Below are 18,053 nucleotides of genomic sequence, written 5' to 3' on the forward strand. Positions count from 1 at the left end.
AGTAGTAGTAGTAGTAGTTGTGGTAGTAATAAATCATTATATTAAATCAGATTTGTTGTTATTGTAAAGCATTGCTACTAAAATAATATCTTAAATAATAATTTAATATTATTATAAAATATATGAAAGAGTTTGAATAAAGAGTAAATAAAGTTAGTGTGAAGTAGCAAACACTAAAAACACAAAATAATCAGCTACAGTATACAGTATATATATGGAAAAGAGCACAGCGTAGTAACTATTTCAGGGCTCGAAATTGCGACTGTTTTGGCCTCATATGCGTCTAAAATTTTATGTATGCAACCTCAAAATATATTTGGGAGCATTTGTGCGACTGCATAAAATTGGTGTCGTGCGACCAATTTTCACTGCAAAATGTTCACCGCACACGCAGATTTAGGAGACATTCACGCAGAACGCATCTTAGCACCTGAGACGCCAAACGCAGCGCTCATGAATAGTTTAAAACAATTGTCATGTCAACTTGCTGCAGTAAACAAAGCGCGCAATGCTTGCCCCGCCTTCAAGCTCTTCTGATTGGCCCACTGCTCTAGAACTGAATGCGAACGGATTGATTAATATCAGCTGTCAATCACTCAGTCGATGCCTTTCTTTAGATGACAGGGAGAGCTACAGCCACAAACATGTAAAGTACTGAAGATGGGAGGAAAATAACACTGACAGATTTAGTTTTAGAAAACACCTAAAGTTACAAATAATGACACATCTGATTAGAGATCATGTGGCGAATGTTAATCCATCGTTTACTCTTTTTCGAAGAGTGGACAAAAGACTTCTAGTGTTTAAAGTCTGCTATGAAAATGACTAAAGCATTCACCATAAAGCCGGTGTGACGGAGTTTGAAGGTAATCGCGTTCGCCAAATCTACACATTTTAGGTGCAAGAGGTTTTGTTTAATTCTTAATTTAATTGTCAGGATGCTTTCAGCTATGCAAGTGGCAGCTATATGTAAAATGTAACACCACAAACACCATCGCAAAAGGGCTTTCATTCATTAAGATATAACTAATAGTGCAGCTCATGAAAAAACGGTATTACTATTAAGATGACGTATGCAAATAATTAGCTATTATTTCAGTATTATCTGTGCTGTGTATTGTTAACCAAGTTTTACTCATGTCAAGCAGTGCGTGTAGTGCCGGTGGGCGCATGCAGGTGTCATTTTGTTTGTTAAAATGTTTAGTGTTCATTTCAAATGCAGTAAATCGGTTAATATAATATTAAAACTTGTAGTAATGGTGCTTATAATTAGTGGGTCACCTAGAAACTGGCATGTCATTAAATGGCCTGTTTCCACTAAGTTGTGCGGTACATTTCGGTTTGGTATGCTTTTATGGCAGTTGCCACTGTCAAAAGGCACCAAAAAGCAAACCGTACCCGTACCACTTTTTGGGTACCCTTCTGCAGGGGTACCTAGCATAACAAAAGGGTACCAAAAGGCAGAGCAAGCCTCGCAGCTGAACGCTATTGGTTTACAGAGATACGTAAATAGCTCGTGCACAAGCCAGGAGAATGAAAACAAAGGAAGCGCCATTTTTAAATGCACAGCCGGGACATTAAACCGTAATAATACATACATAAAATAACAAGCCATGGTTGATCTGAGCTCAAACAAAACTTGTTGTCGTCTTGATGAACAGCCACAAAGCCTAGAAGAAAACCAGAACTACCCTGTGCCCCATTGTTGTTTACAAGGCTGTCTAAAGCATGAGCGGTTTTGCTTTCTCAACATAGCTTGCGTGCGCATCTATGTTTGAAATAGCGAACTTCTTGAGCTGATGATTATTGAAGTGCATCTGACATTCGATTCTTTCAGAAGCAGACAAACAAACAAATCGATCACATAGCCTTACCATTAATATTTATGAAGCATTACGCACCTTTTTTTCAGTTTTATTGTTCACATTTTAGATAATTTACTATTTTTTTCCTCTCATTAACTTTCTATTTCAGGCACTGCAGAGGAGAGGGGCATCCGTAAGATGAATCGTGGAAACAGCTCATCTAAACGGGAACGAATGGAATCCTACGACCTTCCGATTGGTATGGACTTCTTGCGGCGCCATCGCATTTTCCAGTACCTTCCAATCAGCCCAACTTTCGCCGGCTACCAGTGGAGCATCTTCACCCACAGCTGTCGAAACAGGAAAGACGAAAGCATGCCAGCCAAACCAGAACTGGGAGAAAGTGGAGTATAGTGTTAAACACCGCCCTATCCGGTAGGTTTTTAGACAGTCATCGCGAGGCTTCATTCCACCCAGTCAGTGAATTCTGCAGTCCTATCCTTAAATACACAACCAGCTTCAGACTCTTTCATCCTTTAAAAACTCTCCCTTTTGATCGACTTGTCATCAAACACTAAAGGCGGTTTCTTGAGCGGTTTTCAGGCGGATCTGAAATTGTCCCAATGACAACGGCGAGTGGAAGCAAGGCAGTTATACACGTTCGTCTCTTTATGTGGGAGGATGTGGCAACACAGACTGATTGATGGAAAACACTTTATAAAATCCTCCGCATTTCTAGTATCAGTGTTCCTTTCTTTGGCCGACCTGCACTGCTCCGTCTGGTATGTCGATAATCAGATGCGTTTGACGATAAATGACATGCTAATGAGTTCCATTGTCACACATGCCCGTTCACAACAAGCCCACACTCGCTTTATGCATGGCACAGTTATGGAACAAAGTGGATCGCAAGGTTTACTTAGTGATGCAAGGTTATTGTGCTTTATGTTTGAATTGCACTGCTTGAATTAACGCACAAAATGTAGTTTGCTTGTTCGTGATTTTAACTTCCAGAAGTTTTTATGATTTTAAAGGGTTAGTTCAACATGAAGTGAAAATTCTGTCGTTTACTCAGCTTTGTTTCGTTTCAGAACACAAATTATGATATTTTTTATGAAATATGAGATATTTTGCCTCTCGATTGTAACTGATCCAAGTTTCGATATTCAAAATCTTCAGAAATACAAACTAAAATTAATACATGATGGTCAGTTTAATCACAATTTTACGAATTGTTAGTAGTCTTTGTGTGAGGGAAATAAAAACAGATATTTTGCCTCTAGATTGTATCTGATCGAAATTATAAAAATTCTAAATCTTAAGAAAGACAACTTAAAAATAATACATATTGGCCAGTTTTATTACAATTTTATCAGTCAATAAAAGTATTTGTGTGTGGGGAAAAAAAGAACGAAGAAAAATTAATTAGCGTTTTGAAAATAACCGAAATCTTGGGCGTTTCGAATGACATGAGAGTAAATAACAGAATTTTCTTTCTGGGTGAACCAAGTCCCAATGCCTTAAAAAGATTGAGTCACTCAAGTTTATGTCGTTAGTTAGCTGCTATTTTGATAAATAGTTCTTGAAAAATGAGGGCGTTTCTTATCACCAGTAATAAATACTGTTTGTGCCACCTTGAATTGCTAGTTTCAGAGGCGGACGCAAGTCAAGGAAAGCTATGCAGTAGGTAAAATGACACGCACAGAAAAAAAAAACACGAATGTATAATCAGTGCATGGTTTGCAAAAGAAGGAAGACTGGAAGGGAAAAACTTGAGAATGGTTGCACTCAGGTCTTGTTGAAAGACGGTGGGAAAAACGTTTTTTATAACTATATTGAGCTCGGTTCTGAGCGCCACATTTTTTTTTTTTTTGGTCTGTCCTTTGTTTGATGTAGGTGACGCTTCCTCACCGCTGTTGATGTGAATGTGGTTTATATTGTAGATCCCACAAGCACTGCTGATGTGGTTTGTTTGTGAGGAAGAGCAGAGTTTAGTGGGCATTTATATAGAGGGCGGCAATCTGAACATCAAACCTGGAAGACTTATGCACTGCTGGTTACCTAAAGATGTCCTGTGGGTTTTAATAATGGGGATTTTTAAGTTCATGAGTGAAATAAATTCTGTTAAACATTGATGATACCTTAATGTTTTGCAAAAAAAAAATATTGACACACATCAGTACCAAAGATGTTTATTTTAAAAAAAAAGTAAGTTCTTGATATGTTTTGTGGTTGAGTGTGTTCATTTGTAATTTGTTCAGCAAAACATCTTTGCAAAAACGTATCTTCAAGTCACATTTACCACAGACCTTATTTGGATAAATTAATTTGAGTAAAGTTGTCTTATCTTCATTGATTGTCGACATTGTTAGATTTAAGACCTACATCTCTTCTGAAAAAAAATAGCTTAAACCAGCCTAAGCTAGTTAGCTGGTTTTAGCTGGTTGACCAGCCAAGCTTAAGACAAGTTTTAGCCCTTTCCAGGTTGGTTTCAGTTATTTCCAACTGGCTGGGAGATGACCAGCTTGACCAGCCTAGCCAAAACCAGCTATGTCCAGCTTAAACCAGGCTGATCAAGCTGGTTTTAGCTGGTCATTTCCCAGCCTGAACAGCTAAGACCAGGCTTGAAATTGCTGAAATCAGTCTGGAAATTGCCAAAACATCTCTAAAACGAGGCTGATCAACCAGCTAAAACCAGCTGAAAAAGCAGTTTTTTTTTTCAACAGGGATTTAAATTCAAGCAGAAAATATACACTAATTGTAAAAAATGTAGAAATGACACTCAAAATCTCTTCACTGAGGTAAATTTATCTGTTGTCTTCATCACTGTCGAGTAGTGTCGAATTAGCTTCAGTAACATCAAATAAGCTAGCAACATAACATTTTACTCTGAACAATTACAAAAATCCAATTAATTTTAATTTCTTTGAGGTAGATTTATCTGTTGTGCTAGTTTACTGTTGATTATTAGCAACACATTAGCAATATTTGTGATTAGCATCACAGTCCATTACATTTCACATTTGAAAAGAATAGAAATCAAGGTCAACCAAATCAAGGTTGATTGGAAATTTGGCTCAATTTAGAGTTCACATTCTATCTTCACTGAAGTAAATTTATCTGTTGTCTTCATCAACCGTCGAGTAGTGTCGAATTAGCTTCAGTAACATCAAATAAGCTAGCAACATAACATTTTACTCTAAGAAATTAAATGAATTGGATTTTTGTAATTGTTCAGAGGTAGATTTATCTGTTGTGCTAGTTTACTGTTGATTATTAGCAGCACATTAGCAATATTTGTGATTAGCATCACAGTCCATTACATTTCACACTGGAAAAGAATAGAAGGTCAACCAAATCAAGGTCAATTGTAAATGTGGCTCTAATTAGAGTCTGCATACTGTCTTTTCTCATGTAAATTTATCTGTTGTGTTTGTCACAGCAGGAGAATCAACTCAGTAAAGGAAATACATGTACTTTTGTGCTTTTTAGGGGGATTTCTACCCCCCCCCCGCCCCCACCTGTCTCATAAACTGAAAACCCCATTATATTTATAAACAAATTGTAAGGGAACCAGAGGCGAATTAGTCTTTTAGGTTTTAATGTCACATCCGCAAGACTCTGTCTGCACCCTCTAAACTGTACTATTAAATACTAGTCTACAGCATTATCACAATGAATACTAATCGTTGATATTTAGTTTTGACTATAGAATTCTCATTTTTGGTTTACAGATATTTTATAATCTTTACAGTAACAAAATCAAATGAAACAAAGTCTTTAAATGTACACTATCAGTTATTGTTACACCTTCTGTGATTTCTGTGATATCACGAAAGATCATGAAAGAGCCTTGTTTTGTTGAAAATATGTGCAGTTATTCTTTCACCTCTGCGAGAACCTCATTTCGATCTCCGTCTGATGGTCGCGTGTGTTTCAGAAACTCGTCTTCTCACACTGTCCTTAATTCAGATGGAGCTTCTCTTCTTGGTGTATAATTTATTTATTTATGTGTACTATGTCTACTATCTTTTTGCTGCCTGTAAGATTGTTGAAAGCTGGATACGAGAGGAGTGATTCTCCGCTCTAAGGTTTAAAGTTGCGTGTGTGTGTGTGTTACAGCTTGGTGCAAAAACACATTTCTATAACCAGTCTCAATATTTACAACATAACCGGTGCTTCCTCAGAAGGTCATTCCAACTAACATGTTTGAGAACTTCTCTCTTTCTGTCATTTTAGCTGACTGTAATACAGCCTTCTGGTGTGCTGTTGGATTTGTTTGGGTGTTTTGGAACACCCAAATTATGCAAGGACCATTTACCTTTCTAACACATTGCTACAACAGTTACATTGCTTTCAGCCTTATTTTACACATTTTTAACAATGTTCGGTGCATTACAGTACAAAGTGATTTTTAACGTGTTTTAAGAATGTTAAAGGGAGAGTTCAACCAAAAAGAAAAATATAATCATCATTTACTTTCTCTGATGTTGTTCTAATGCTGTGTAGTTTTATTTAAGTGAATAGTGACCAACATTAAGATTTTAAATAAATATGCACAAATACAGTTGAAGTTAGAATTATTAGCCCCCTTCGATTTTTTTTTTTTTTTTCTTCTTCTTTTTTAAATATTTTCCAAATGATGTTTAACAGAGCAAGGACATTTTCACAGTATGTCTGATAATATTTTTTTCTTCTGGAGAAAGTCTTACTTGTTTTATTTCGGCTAGAATAAAAGCAGTTTTGAATTTTTTATGAACCATTTTAGAGACAAAATCATTAGCCTCTTTAAGCTATAGTTTTTCTTAATAATCTACATAACAAACCACTTGCCTAATTCGCCAAACCTGCCTAGTTAACTTAATTAATCTAGTTGAGCCTTTAATGTCACTTTAAGTGTCTTGAAAAATATGTAGTCATATTATTTTCAGTCATCATGGTAAAGATAAAACCAATCAGTGATTAGAAATGAGTTATTAAAATTAATATGTTTAGAAATGTATTGAAAAAATCTTCTCTCCGTTAAACAGAAATTGGGGAAAAAATAAACAAGCGGTCTAATAATTTAGGGGGGCTAATAATCTGACTTCAACTGTATATTGTGCCATGTATTTCTAGTGTTCTTGTGGTTTACAATAGGTTTTGTTGAACAGTACACTGAAATTTGAAGGTGCAGTAGGTGATCTGCCAAGGTGACAGTAGACAACCTACTAGATCATGTCGTTCGCCAGTTAGAAAACCTTATAGGACTATATAATAATATATTTCCCAAAGAAGAACTGTATTGTATCTAGCACATTTTTAGTTGTGTAGCAAGCAAAACTCGTCATAATGTGCAATATTTCAGGCATGCAAGGATTGTTGGTCACTCTCTCACATGCTTTGTCCGAAAGCAACTACTGTATGCTTGGTGGTCGGCCGGCGTTGTGCAGGAATTACACTTATTACTAAGGCTTACTTACATGCTAATTCAGAGCGAATATTCAGAGTCGCAGGGTAAACAATATAGGGGGCGCATCGTAGGTTGTCATTGTTTAAAAATAAACCATTGTGATGTGAATATAAAACCAACTTCAGCTCAGTAAAGCAAGCTAGGCAGAATAACGCTATTTACTCATGTTTTGTTGTGTAAACTAAATAAAAATTTACATCATCTATGCTGTAAAAGGTCCATTATGAAACTGAAAATAGTCACAATCTTTCGCAGGAAAATTTCAGTGGCTGAACAACACTTCTGTGCATATAGCCATTTGTAACAACAAAACCTACATAAGCTTTATGTGGCTAAAATAATATTAAAAACCAACATTACTTGTCTAAAAGAAATACTTTAGCCATGGTGTCATCCTTCCTCCAGCTTGCAAAAGTAACTCAAATATTGATTCAGGATTTAAAAATGTTTTGATTCAGCACTTGTTTTGCTCTCTTACTCCCTCTCTCATGTGCATACCCTGCTAAAAAATCCAGACCAGGCTGGTTTTAGAGGGGTTTTGGCCATTTCCAGGCTGGTTTCCAGCCATTTCCAGCCTGGTCTTAGCTGGTCAGGCTGGAAAATGACTAGCTAAATCCAGCGAAATCAGCCAGGCTGGTCAAGCTGGTTTTAGTTGGTCATCTCCCAGCCTGATCAGCTCAGACCAGACTGGAAATGGCTGGAAACCAGCCTGGAAATGGCCAAAACCCCTCTAAAACCAGCCTGGTCGACCAGCTAAAACCAGCCAACCAGCCTAGGTTGATTTAAGCTGTTTTTTTTTCAGTATAGGGTATGAGTGCGCGTGCACGCGATAATGGTGGATCTACGTGAACAGAGGTGCGCAGTTGTATAAATCTGCATTTGCTGACAGTTTGGGCTATTTCTCAGAATTATGAGAATTATTGGCTCAACAGTAATTGGATGAACATTTTTTTTTGTTTGTTTTATGCCTTACTAAAAATAGGAAAATACATATAAACACATTTAGATCATTTACTTTAATCGTTACTATTGCACTGTAAAGAGACTTTCAAGCAGCACAACAACAAAAAAAATGTTTCTGAAGACAATCACCTACTGCACCTTTAATGTGTTATTTAGTGCTACGTTAGCATTATTAGCAGCACAGCTCAATCTGACTCTTCCTAAAAAGCTCAAGAAATCAAGATTAGTAGATATTGTTTCACAAAACACAATGTTTTACACAAACAGTTTTTTGCTAAGGTAAAAGTATCTTTTGTGTTTATTGATTGTCAACTATTTGAGCCATATTAGCGTTATTACATTAGCGTTATTAGCTAAAGTACACTGAAAATTATTAGGAAAACCACACGAGGTGTATAAAGCCAAGATTAATAGAAATGCGAAGCAAAATACAGTACTATAGGGTTTAGTGAACAGAATATTGGTGGATGATTTATATACACTTTGGATTTTAGGGTTGTAAAAAAAAAAAAAAAAACATTAATAGAAATGTTAAACAATTCATAGGCTTTTGTCCTCTGAGGTAAATGTGTCTATTGTGTTCATTGATTTGTCAGCTATTTTAGCCACATTTGTGCTATTAGTGCTAAATTTCACTCCAACTCGCATTAAAAGATCTCACATTTGTCAAGATTAATAGAACCACAACACAAAATACAATGTACTTCCTTCTCTGAGGTAAATGTGTATGTTGTGACCACTGGATGTCAACCGTTAGAGCTACATTAGCACAAATTAGCAATATTAGCTGTTTGTGCTAAATTGTAGTCTGACTTGCACAGAAACACATCACACAACTTGTGCAAAAACAAGATTATATAAAACATGACACAAAATGCAATTCAGGCTTTCTTTTTCTGAGGTAAAGATATCTGTTGTGTTCATAGATTGTCAGTTATTCGTTCTGTTAGCTATTAGAGCTAAAAATGACCCTTATGTCATTATGATAATGTCTCATGTTTGCGTACAAACACCAACGGTCTAGGTTGGGATTTTTATGTATTATGGATTTTATTTTCACTCAACCATATCACAACCCCCCAGAACACTTAGACCACAGGTGTCAAACTCCGTTCCAAAAGGGCCGCAGCTCTGCACAGTTTAGTTCCAACCCTAATTAAACACACCTGATCAAACTAATTGGGTCCTTCAGGCTCGGTTGAAACCTACAGGTAAGTGTGTTGGAGCAGGGTTGGAACTAAACTGTGCAGGGCTTCGGCCCTCCACGGATTGAGTTTGACAACCCTGACTTAGACCATCTTTTTTATTACTGCTGATTTTATACAAAAAGATTTAAAAATGAAAATCTTCTAGTCCAAAAAGATGCAGACAGTGTTGGAATAACACCAGGGTGACTAAATTTAATCATTATTAAATTATTAATTGAATTATTAGTAGTTAAGTTTTTATTTTTATTTTTTTGGTTGAACTATCCTTTTAAGTGACAGTATTTGGGACCTAAAGTGAAATCTTAGTGCTGCGTGAATAGTGGACATTTATATTTAACAGAGTGCTGTAATTTTGTAGCACAACATTAACTTCCATCATGAGGAGGAATCCATTACTACAACACTTTATTTTTTGTTCTTTAATAGATGTTATCCAGACATTCAACACTCAGAAATGTGGGATAATGATTGTTTGAGAATCCAAAGTCAATGCAACTGAGAAAGTGTGCAGTTTGCCTCAAAATCTCTTCCCTTTCACGCCGACAGTGCTTGCAGTGGTGTCAAATCCTCATCTCTGAAACACTTTGATCCTTAAATAGTTTCTTGTAATGTTCTCAAAAACAGAATAAGACCTATAATGAAGACCTGTCTCATCCTGTGCTGTTTTATTTATCTGTCACTCATAAAGGTTTCTATGGAAGTAACATATGTGTATACATATTTGTGACATACAGTAATTATGTAAAAAAAAAATAAGCATTTAACATTTTCTTTGGTCAATATTCATGTTATTATTAACATTTAAACATCATTGATGTTAATTCTGGTTTTGATAAATGGACATTTTGTTAGCTCAAGCTGTCGACTATGATGAAAGCGTATTTTCTGTTGAGATTTGCAGGTTTCGATTGGTCTAAATAATAACATGTTGATGTTATTCAAAGCTTCAGTTGTTTTGAAGGGATCGATCTGAAAAGAATAGCTAGTTTTTCGGAATTGTAATATCTTTTAAAATGTTTATTTTTCTTTTTATATCCATCGTTTTGTGTTTTTAAATACAAAAAAGATGTTTGGAAAAAAATGCATATAATCTTTAATCATCATGCTGCAAAGCGCACCATTTTGTTACGTTTTTATTTAAAAGTCTTTTTTCCGTTTTTCTTTTTTGAGATCTGTATTTTGATTGGATATTTTTGTTAACTAGACTGTTTTCATATTGTATTTTTCTAACATTACTTCCTGTTCATGTTAGTAGTACAAATTTAGAAAGTGGTGCAATGCACTGAAACTATTATAAATATATGAATATAAATCTCTATAGAGTGCAGAATGTGCTATATTCTTGGACCAGCCATTGCAGCTCCTGTTAGTAGAAACAGCAGATATTGTTTTGTTCCATGTTCCTAAAGATGTTTAATAAGATGTTTCTGAGCAAATCAAAAATGTGTGTTGTCTTTTTTTGAATTTTAAAAATTTTGAATTTGTGTATCAATGGTTTCCCCCTACAAAACAGGATATATTCGTTCGTTCATTCATTCAGTCAATTATTCATATACAACATCTCTGTCTGGTTCTTAAATCTGATTGGCTGATAGCAATTCATTATTCTGCAATATCAGAACTTGTACAGCCTCCTCACCCTTGGGGATTACTCCGCCCACATAGAGTGACAGCAGATCAGTAAACTCATTACAGTTTGACAAATACTGCAGCTGTTGGTAAACATAATGCTTTTGAGGCTTTTCAGGTGAGAATGTAGTTGTTTAGGCTAAAACTATGCAGTTTTTTTTTTTTTTTTTTTTTAAGGATAGTGCCTATTTTATTTATTTTTAATTTTAGAGATGCAGCACGTAGACATCCATCAGCCTGTCATTCTGAGCAAAGCAAAAACTGTTGACCTTCTGCCACAAGGTGGCGACAGAGACTGCATAATAAGCTAATAGTAGAGAAAATCTCAGTGTAATTTCTAACTACAGCTGATCAAATCATTATGAAACAGGTAAGTGACATTCTGAGTTTATATTTCTCTTTTGTATGTTTTTGTGCTGCATTTATACCATAGTAATCTGATAGTGTTTGCCTTGCTTTGGCTTTTTCTAGGTTTAAATATTGTAATATCCCGATTGAAACAAAGGAATATTGGGAAATGTCTCTAGACTTATAGCATTTCATGCCATTTATCCTTCTAATCTTAAAATGTGAGCAAAATCACCTGTTCTGTCACCACTTTAGATATTAGAATCAGCCAAATACTAGCTCTAAAAGGACGTTTGAGAAGTAGTAATGGTTTCTACTGGTCTGACGTCAGCTGCAGATGTTAACAAATGGCAGAAGAAAGTAGTTCCTCTTACAAAAAGATTTTGAGAAATTCCGTGTTTAATTTTCTTTTTTATATACACAATTATGCCGTCAAATTGTTTTATAAACGCAATATCACACGAGTAGCAGTGGCATATGACTGTATATAGTCACTGGTGGGACACTAAGGCACTTGGCCTGTGGCCTTGTGTCAAGGCACGCCTCCGACCAATGCCGATATACAGCCATAACGCACTGCTACAATGTGATATTGCTCCTTTATAAATGAATCAATGCACTTCCAGGTTTATATCAGGTACGTTCAAATTTGTAAGGATTGTTGTTGTTTTAATGTTTTTATTTATTTATTATTATGATTATTGTTATTATTATTAATAATTATTATTAGTAGTAGTAGTACATTTTATTGTTTTTATTTACTAAAACAATTTATATCAGGGATTTTACAGTTGGAAACAGTTGTTGTTGCTGTTATTTTTATTATAATTATTTATTATTATAAAGCTAATTCTAAAGTAATAGTTTTTCTTTTTAAAAACATTTAAAAACATTGTTTTGTTGTTAATAATAATTAATTAGAATAATATTTATTTATTTTATATTTTATTTTTGTTATTTACAAAAACAGAATATACATCAGGACTTGCAATTAAAAGTGTTTTTGTTTTTTATTATAATTATTAATATAAAGGTCATTCACAGTTGATTTTTAAACATTTGTAACCTTATTGTTTTGTTGTTATTAATAATATTAATAATATTCATGTGTGTATTGTTATATTTATTTTATTTACTAAAACAGTATACATCAGGAATTTTGAAAATGGAAGGAGCCTTAATTGTATTATCATTGTAATGATTAATTATAAAGATACATTTTTAGTATTTTTTTCGAAACATCTAAAAACATGTTTTGTTATTAATATTAAATAATAATATAGTTTTAATAATTTTCATTTTGTATTATTGTTAAATTCTATTTTTTATTAAAACTATACATCAGGAATTTTACAATTTAGTCTTAATAGTTTTTCATTATTATAATGATTAATTATTTAAATTATTAAATTATTATCATTAGTTATTATTTTTAATACATTTCAACACAGTTTTGTTGTTGTTAATAATTATAATAATGATAGTTGTTGGTTTGTCAGTTATATAATGTTGTTTATTATTAATATCCTTATTAAATCATTATTTTAAGAGTTATTTTAATCTAAATTACATTAATTTGTCTTTTTCCATTCATAAATTCAGGATTAGTTCAATGTCTTTGCAAAGGAATACTTTAAATAAAGTCTTTCTAGAAATATGATAGCCTAGGGATAACAAAATGTTGTTTTCTCTTTAAGTCTGATCTGGTTAGCTCATTACAAATATCAGGTTACACATATCTGTTCTTCACCTCTGCTTCTTCCTGTGTGTGTGTGCCATAACTGTCTGAGTTAACATGGTTACATGGTCATCTCAAGCAAACTCTATAAACAGATACCTGAAAGCAGTTAGAGTTGATGCAGAGAGACGAAAAGCAAAAGAGTCAAAACACCTGCTGTTTAATTGCCTAATGAGATGTCATATTCATGCCTACAGGATGTGTCTAATTATGATGGTGAAATGAAACACTGGGAAAAAAAATAATGAGCTTAATGTATAAAGTGTAATGTACATTGCATGACTATCAGTTTTTGTTAGACTTCAGTGCTTTTTAGCCTGTGAAAACCCCTGTGTGTCTGGACAGATGGGTGTTCATAGCGGGTAGCAGATTACAGAAGATTAAGAAGATCTCAGTCATTGCCAGCTGAGGTTTGCTCATTTTGTGACCCGTGATGATCTAATCTTCAGTCTCAGTGTCATTAACCCTCAAACCACACTCTCCACATGTGTTTCGGTCCTTGACCGGCCTGAAGAAACAAACCGCATCAATATTATCACATTTACACTTAATCATTTAGCAGATGCTTTTGTCCAAAGTGATTTACAATTGCGGAGACATTCAGTAATTCAATAGAAGAGGCAATACACAAAACTCGTGCTAATTATATAAAGAAACTGTTTGTGCTTAGAGAATTTAGTGCTTGATTAAGGGCGGTGTTTTTTTTTCATTGTCATTCATTTTCTTTTCGGCTTAGTCCCTTTATTGATCTGTGGTCGCCACAGCGGAATGAACCGCCAACTTATCCATGTTGTCATATGTATGTATGTGTATATATATATATATACATACATATATATATATATATATATATATATATTAGGGATGTGCGGAGCAGCCGGTATTTGTATTTGTATTTGTATTTGTTGAGGGGGAAAAGTATTTGTATTTGTATTTGTATTCGAGTAAAATTCAAAATGGCGCAGAAATATATATTTTTTTCAATTACACTTCTAATTTACATTTTAGTGAAAGTATTGTTTAATTATACCCATTATATAAATTATAGATATGCAATATTGGCTGTTGTTTTTGAACATGTGATAAGAAATGTCATTGAAAAGAAAATAACATAGAAGCCATTATCTCATCCATGGTTAAACCAACAACTAATAAAATCCCATTGTGAATATTATGAACCCCACCACCACCGTTCTTGTTGAAGGACACTGAATAGACAGAATAAAAACAAATAATACTTCAAAAAACTGTTCTTCTTCTGAAAGAACTTTTTTCCAATGGACAGAATTCCAAAAATAAGCTAAATAAATCTAAATAAAACCCTGCCTGGGAGATCTGGCAGAACAAGAGTATTCTATATAATACTAAAAGATGCAGCCCTGCTATTATCATCTGCCAGCCACAAAAAAGACACAAAGTTTGTTTGTTTGTTTATTTAGAGATATCTGCAAATATTTTTCAATGGAAGTCAATGGAGGAATATGACTAGTCAGTCATAATATATTTGCAGATATTTCCAATCTGAATTATAATTATGACAAGTCAAAATATAATTAGAGATATCTCTAAATATATTTATGGATAGTCTGAACAAGGTTTAAATGCTAAAACGGCTTGCCATACGCACAGTGGCACAGTGGAGATTTCTCTAGTTATATCGTTTCAGTCGTTTGTTATGCAGTGACATGCAGTCAAATATTTCGCCAAACAGTCCTTAGGGATGCGGTGACACGCAGTCAGATATTTTACCAGACAGATCCGCCACTTTTGGCGCGCATAAACAATCATAAAGCTCTCGTGCTGCAGGAATGAGGAGGTCTGCTGAAGGCGCACAGCTGACGTGCAGTGAGGGGTTTGCGTCTTTAATAAACTACGGCAGTTTGCGATCACTGAACAGTAAGAATGATTAATAAATCCATATGAAACAGTCCCTTAAAAGTCACGTCTCGCTTTCAGTTTCGGGCTTTGGCGCGTTTTGCACTGAGCGTGTGTCTTTCTCTCTCTCTCTCTCTCTCTCTCTCTCTCTCTCTCTCTCTCTCTCTCTCTCTCTCTCTATCTATCTCTCTCACTCACTCACTCACGCGGGCATGCACTGTGGTCTCATGAGGAAACGCTGCTTTTTGATATAGTGTTTTTCTTGCTCCCGAATACAAATAATTTTTCAAGTATTTGTTCGAATCAAGTATTCGTAAAAACACGCTATTCGTGCCTTTCCGAATACCGTATTCGGGTTCGGCTCCACCCTTAATATATATATATATATATATATATATATTTACACATATATTTATACACACACACACACATATATATATATATATATATATATATATATATATATATATATATATATATATATATATATACATACATACATACATACATACATACATACATAAATATAAATATATATATATATATATATATATATATATATATATATATATATATATATATATATATATATATATATATATATAATAAAACATTCTATAAGTTGGGAAGGGTGGCACGGTGGATCAGTGGTTAGCGCTGTCGTATCACAGCAAAAAGATTGCTGGTTCGAGTCCTGGCTGGCCAGTTGGCATTTCTGTGTGGAGTTTACATGTTGGCGTGGGTTTCCCCATCCAAATACATGAGCTATTAGTGAATTGGATAAACAAAATTTGCCTTAGTGTATGAGTGCATGTGTGAACGCGACTGTGTGTTTCCCAGTACTGGGTTGCAGCTGGAAGGGCATCCGTTGTGTAAAACCTATGCTTGAACAGTTGGCGGTTCATTCCGTAGTTGCGACACCTGATAAATAAGGGACTAAGCTGAAATAAAAATAAATGAAAAATCTGCAGAACATATAACTTCAATTATTAATCATTTTGATGAATCATGTTTTATTGTGCATTAAAAAGTTCATTTGACAGGAATAAAACTAAAAATTTTTTTTTTAAAAATGACCAATAATTTATGATTTTGATTTTACAAATGAACTCTTCAAAGCAATTACTCAAGCTATTATAAAGTGCTCACGACAGCATTATCCCACGTGTGTCTTTATGGCGGTGCTATACCTTACTATATGAGCACATGTCTGCTCCAGCGGGCCGTTGTTTTGGGGATTCCCCACTGGACGCATATGCTCCCCGTCTCCAAAGGAGCAGAGCGAACAAAGGGTCGTCGGAGCGCGCGCTGATTGGCTGTCAGGGGTCTGGAGGAGCAGATGGGTATTCCTGATCAACGCCCCCCTCCAAAACTGCGATTGTTCCCGATGATATGAATACCAGCTCGGTCCGAGTTGGACTGAGTACAGCTGTAGATCGCTTCACATCGTCACGGATAGTGTAATTGTCTATTTTCGTGTCGCCAGGAGATATACAACCACAGATACAATCAAAACATTTCCAAATCTGATCTGAGAGACGAGCATCTGGAGAGAGGAGATCCACGCGAGACTGTGAGTGTTCGTGTGTTCAGTTTTCGGGTGTTGTTTGTTAGTCACGACTTGTTCTGATTCAGATGCTGGCGTGTCAGTGTTCGTGTTATTGTGACGCGTTTGCAACTTTGTGTCATAATGTGTAATTTGAGCAGTTGTGTATTGAGAATGTCTTACTGGAAATGTAATTTAATATTCAGGCTTCAGATTACAAAAGCATCTGTAGACTCTTGTCAAATGATGGCACAGTGTGTTAAAGTTGTTTATGTCACTTATGTTAACTGTGTGTTTGCTTCCATGGGAAAGTAGCTTAAATATGTTTTCAGATGACTTGCCAGTCATTATATCTGGCTAGATTACATAACGAGTCTGGTTTACTTCAACTAAAATTGAATATTTCTGTCAGCATTTAAATATGCTGGTGTTGTTTTGAACTTATATGACTTTGTTACAATGTAACACACAAATGTTCATGCTTTCTTTCATTCTGTATAGTAAAAACGCACTACTGTTCAAAACTATATTTTCTGAATAAAATGTTCACAGTCTTTACAAAAAAATAAGCTAATAATAAATAATAGTAAGGAATGTTTCAGGTGTAAAATCAAAGGGATGCTGTTTAAAATACAATAATTGAAAAGAGTTATTCTATTGATATTACTGTTTTTGCTTGAAACATAAAAGACTTGTCAGAAGCAATAAACAGACAATAATAATACCTGTCCCAACCATGTGACTTTGCCTCAGCTTGACCAACAGCCATTTGCGACAGGATTTAAGACTAATTGGTTAGTTACTTCATATTCAAAATATGCTAAGTAACAAGTTTTGCGAATTACCACAGACACGTACTGTAGACGAGTGTATAGTGCTAGAAATAGTAAATCTTTCGCTGCTGTTGGGCTGTCGTAAATATCAGATCAAATATCCAATCAGATATGAGGACTGGGACAGATTGTTATACAAAATTTGCAGAGTATGTTTTTGCAGTGCAAAAAAATTTAATTTTTCAAGTTTTCGTGAACCATGTAAAAAAAAAAAAAAAAACCTGGGTCTTTGGTCTTGTTTTAGAAAAAGACCAAATATTTAAAATCAGAATGAGTTATAGATGCTTGTTATTGTCATGGAATAAAAAAAAAATTATACTGGGACTTCACAGTTCTGATTTTTAATTTTTTTATTTTTTTGTAAGAATTTAAAGTCTTTTTCTTGTAATTGTAAGTTAATAATTCACAAAAACTTAATTTTTATTTTTCGTGTTTGTATCTTGCAACATTGCAATATTGTAACATTTTTAATAGATTTTTTTAAATCACGTTTGTATCTCACCGTTAAAAGTTAACACTTCACAGTATTGTGATTTTTATATTTTGCAGATGCAAGTAAATTTTTTTTAATATGGAGATTTTATTGATTGTTAATTTGTATCTTGCATTTGCAAGCCAACATTTTATTTAAGTGAAGTTTTACAAACTAATGTCGA

At 34.4% G+C, this 18,053-nt stretch overlaps 2 protein-coding genes and 1 long non-coding RNA gene across 5 annotated transcripts in view; 2 read left to right on the forward strand and 1 right to left on the reverse strand.

Annotated features, from left to right (window-relative positions):
• Nucleotides 1-3,395, forward strand: part of slc23a2 (solute carrier family 23 member 2) — a 68,821-nt gene extending 65,426 nt beyond the window's left edge. For both annotated transcript variants that reach the window (XM_021472133.3, XM_021472134.3), the window contains one exon: nucleotides 1,975-3,395. In XM_021472133.3, the coding sequence (XP_021327808.1) occupies nucleotides 1,975-2,219 (245 nt within the window). In that variant the 3' untranslated portion in view covers nucleotides 2,220-3,395. The remainder of the gene's footprint in view (nucleotides 1-1,974) is intronic.
• A 1,200-nt stretch (nucleotides 3,396-4,595) lies between these two features.
• Nucleotides 4,596-10,866, reverse strand: LOC141375906 (uncharacterized). The gene is made up of 2 exons (XR_012384716.1): nucleotides 7,984-10,866; nucleotides 4,596-7,756 (listed from the first exon to the last, which is right to left on the reverse strand). It is a non-coding gene; the product is annotated as an uncharacterized lncRNA (long non-coding RNA).
• A 5,520-nt stretch (nucleotides 10,867-16,386) lies between these two features.
• rassf2a (Ras association domain family member 2a) overlaps nucleotides 16,387-18,053 on the forward strand; it is a 49,994-nt gene continuing 48,327 nt past the window's right edge. Inside the window, 1 exon segment of one of the 2 annotated variants that reach the window (NM_001004676.2) lies at nucleotides 16,387-16,591. The gene's annotated coding sequence lies outside the window, so the exon portion shown is untranslated. 2 annotated transcript variants of the gene reach the window in all.

This window comes from Danio rerio, chromosome 8 (assembly GCF_049306965.1).
Source record: "Danio rerio strain Tuebingen ecotype United States chromosome 8, GRCz12tu, whole genome shotgun sequence".
NCBI classification, from domain to species: Eukaryota; Metazoa; Chordata; class Actinopteri; order Cypriniformes; family Danionidae; genus Danio; species Danio rerio.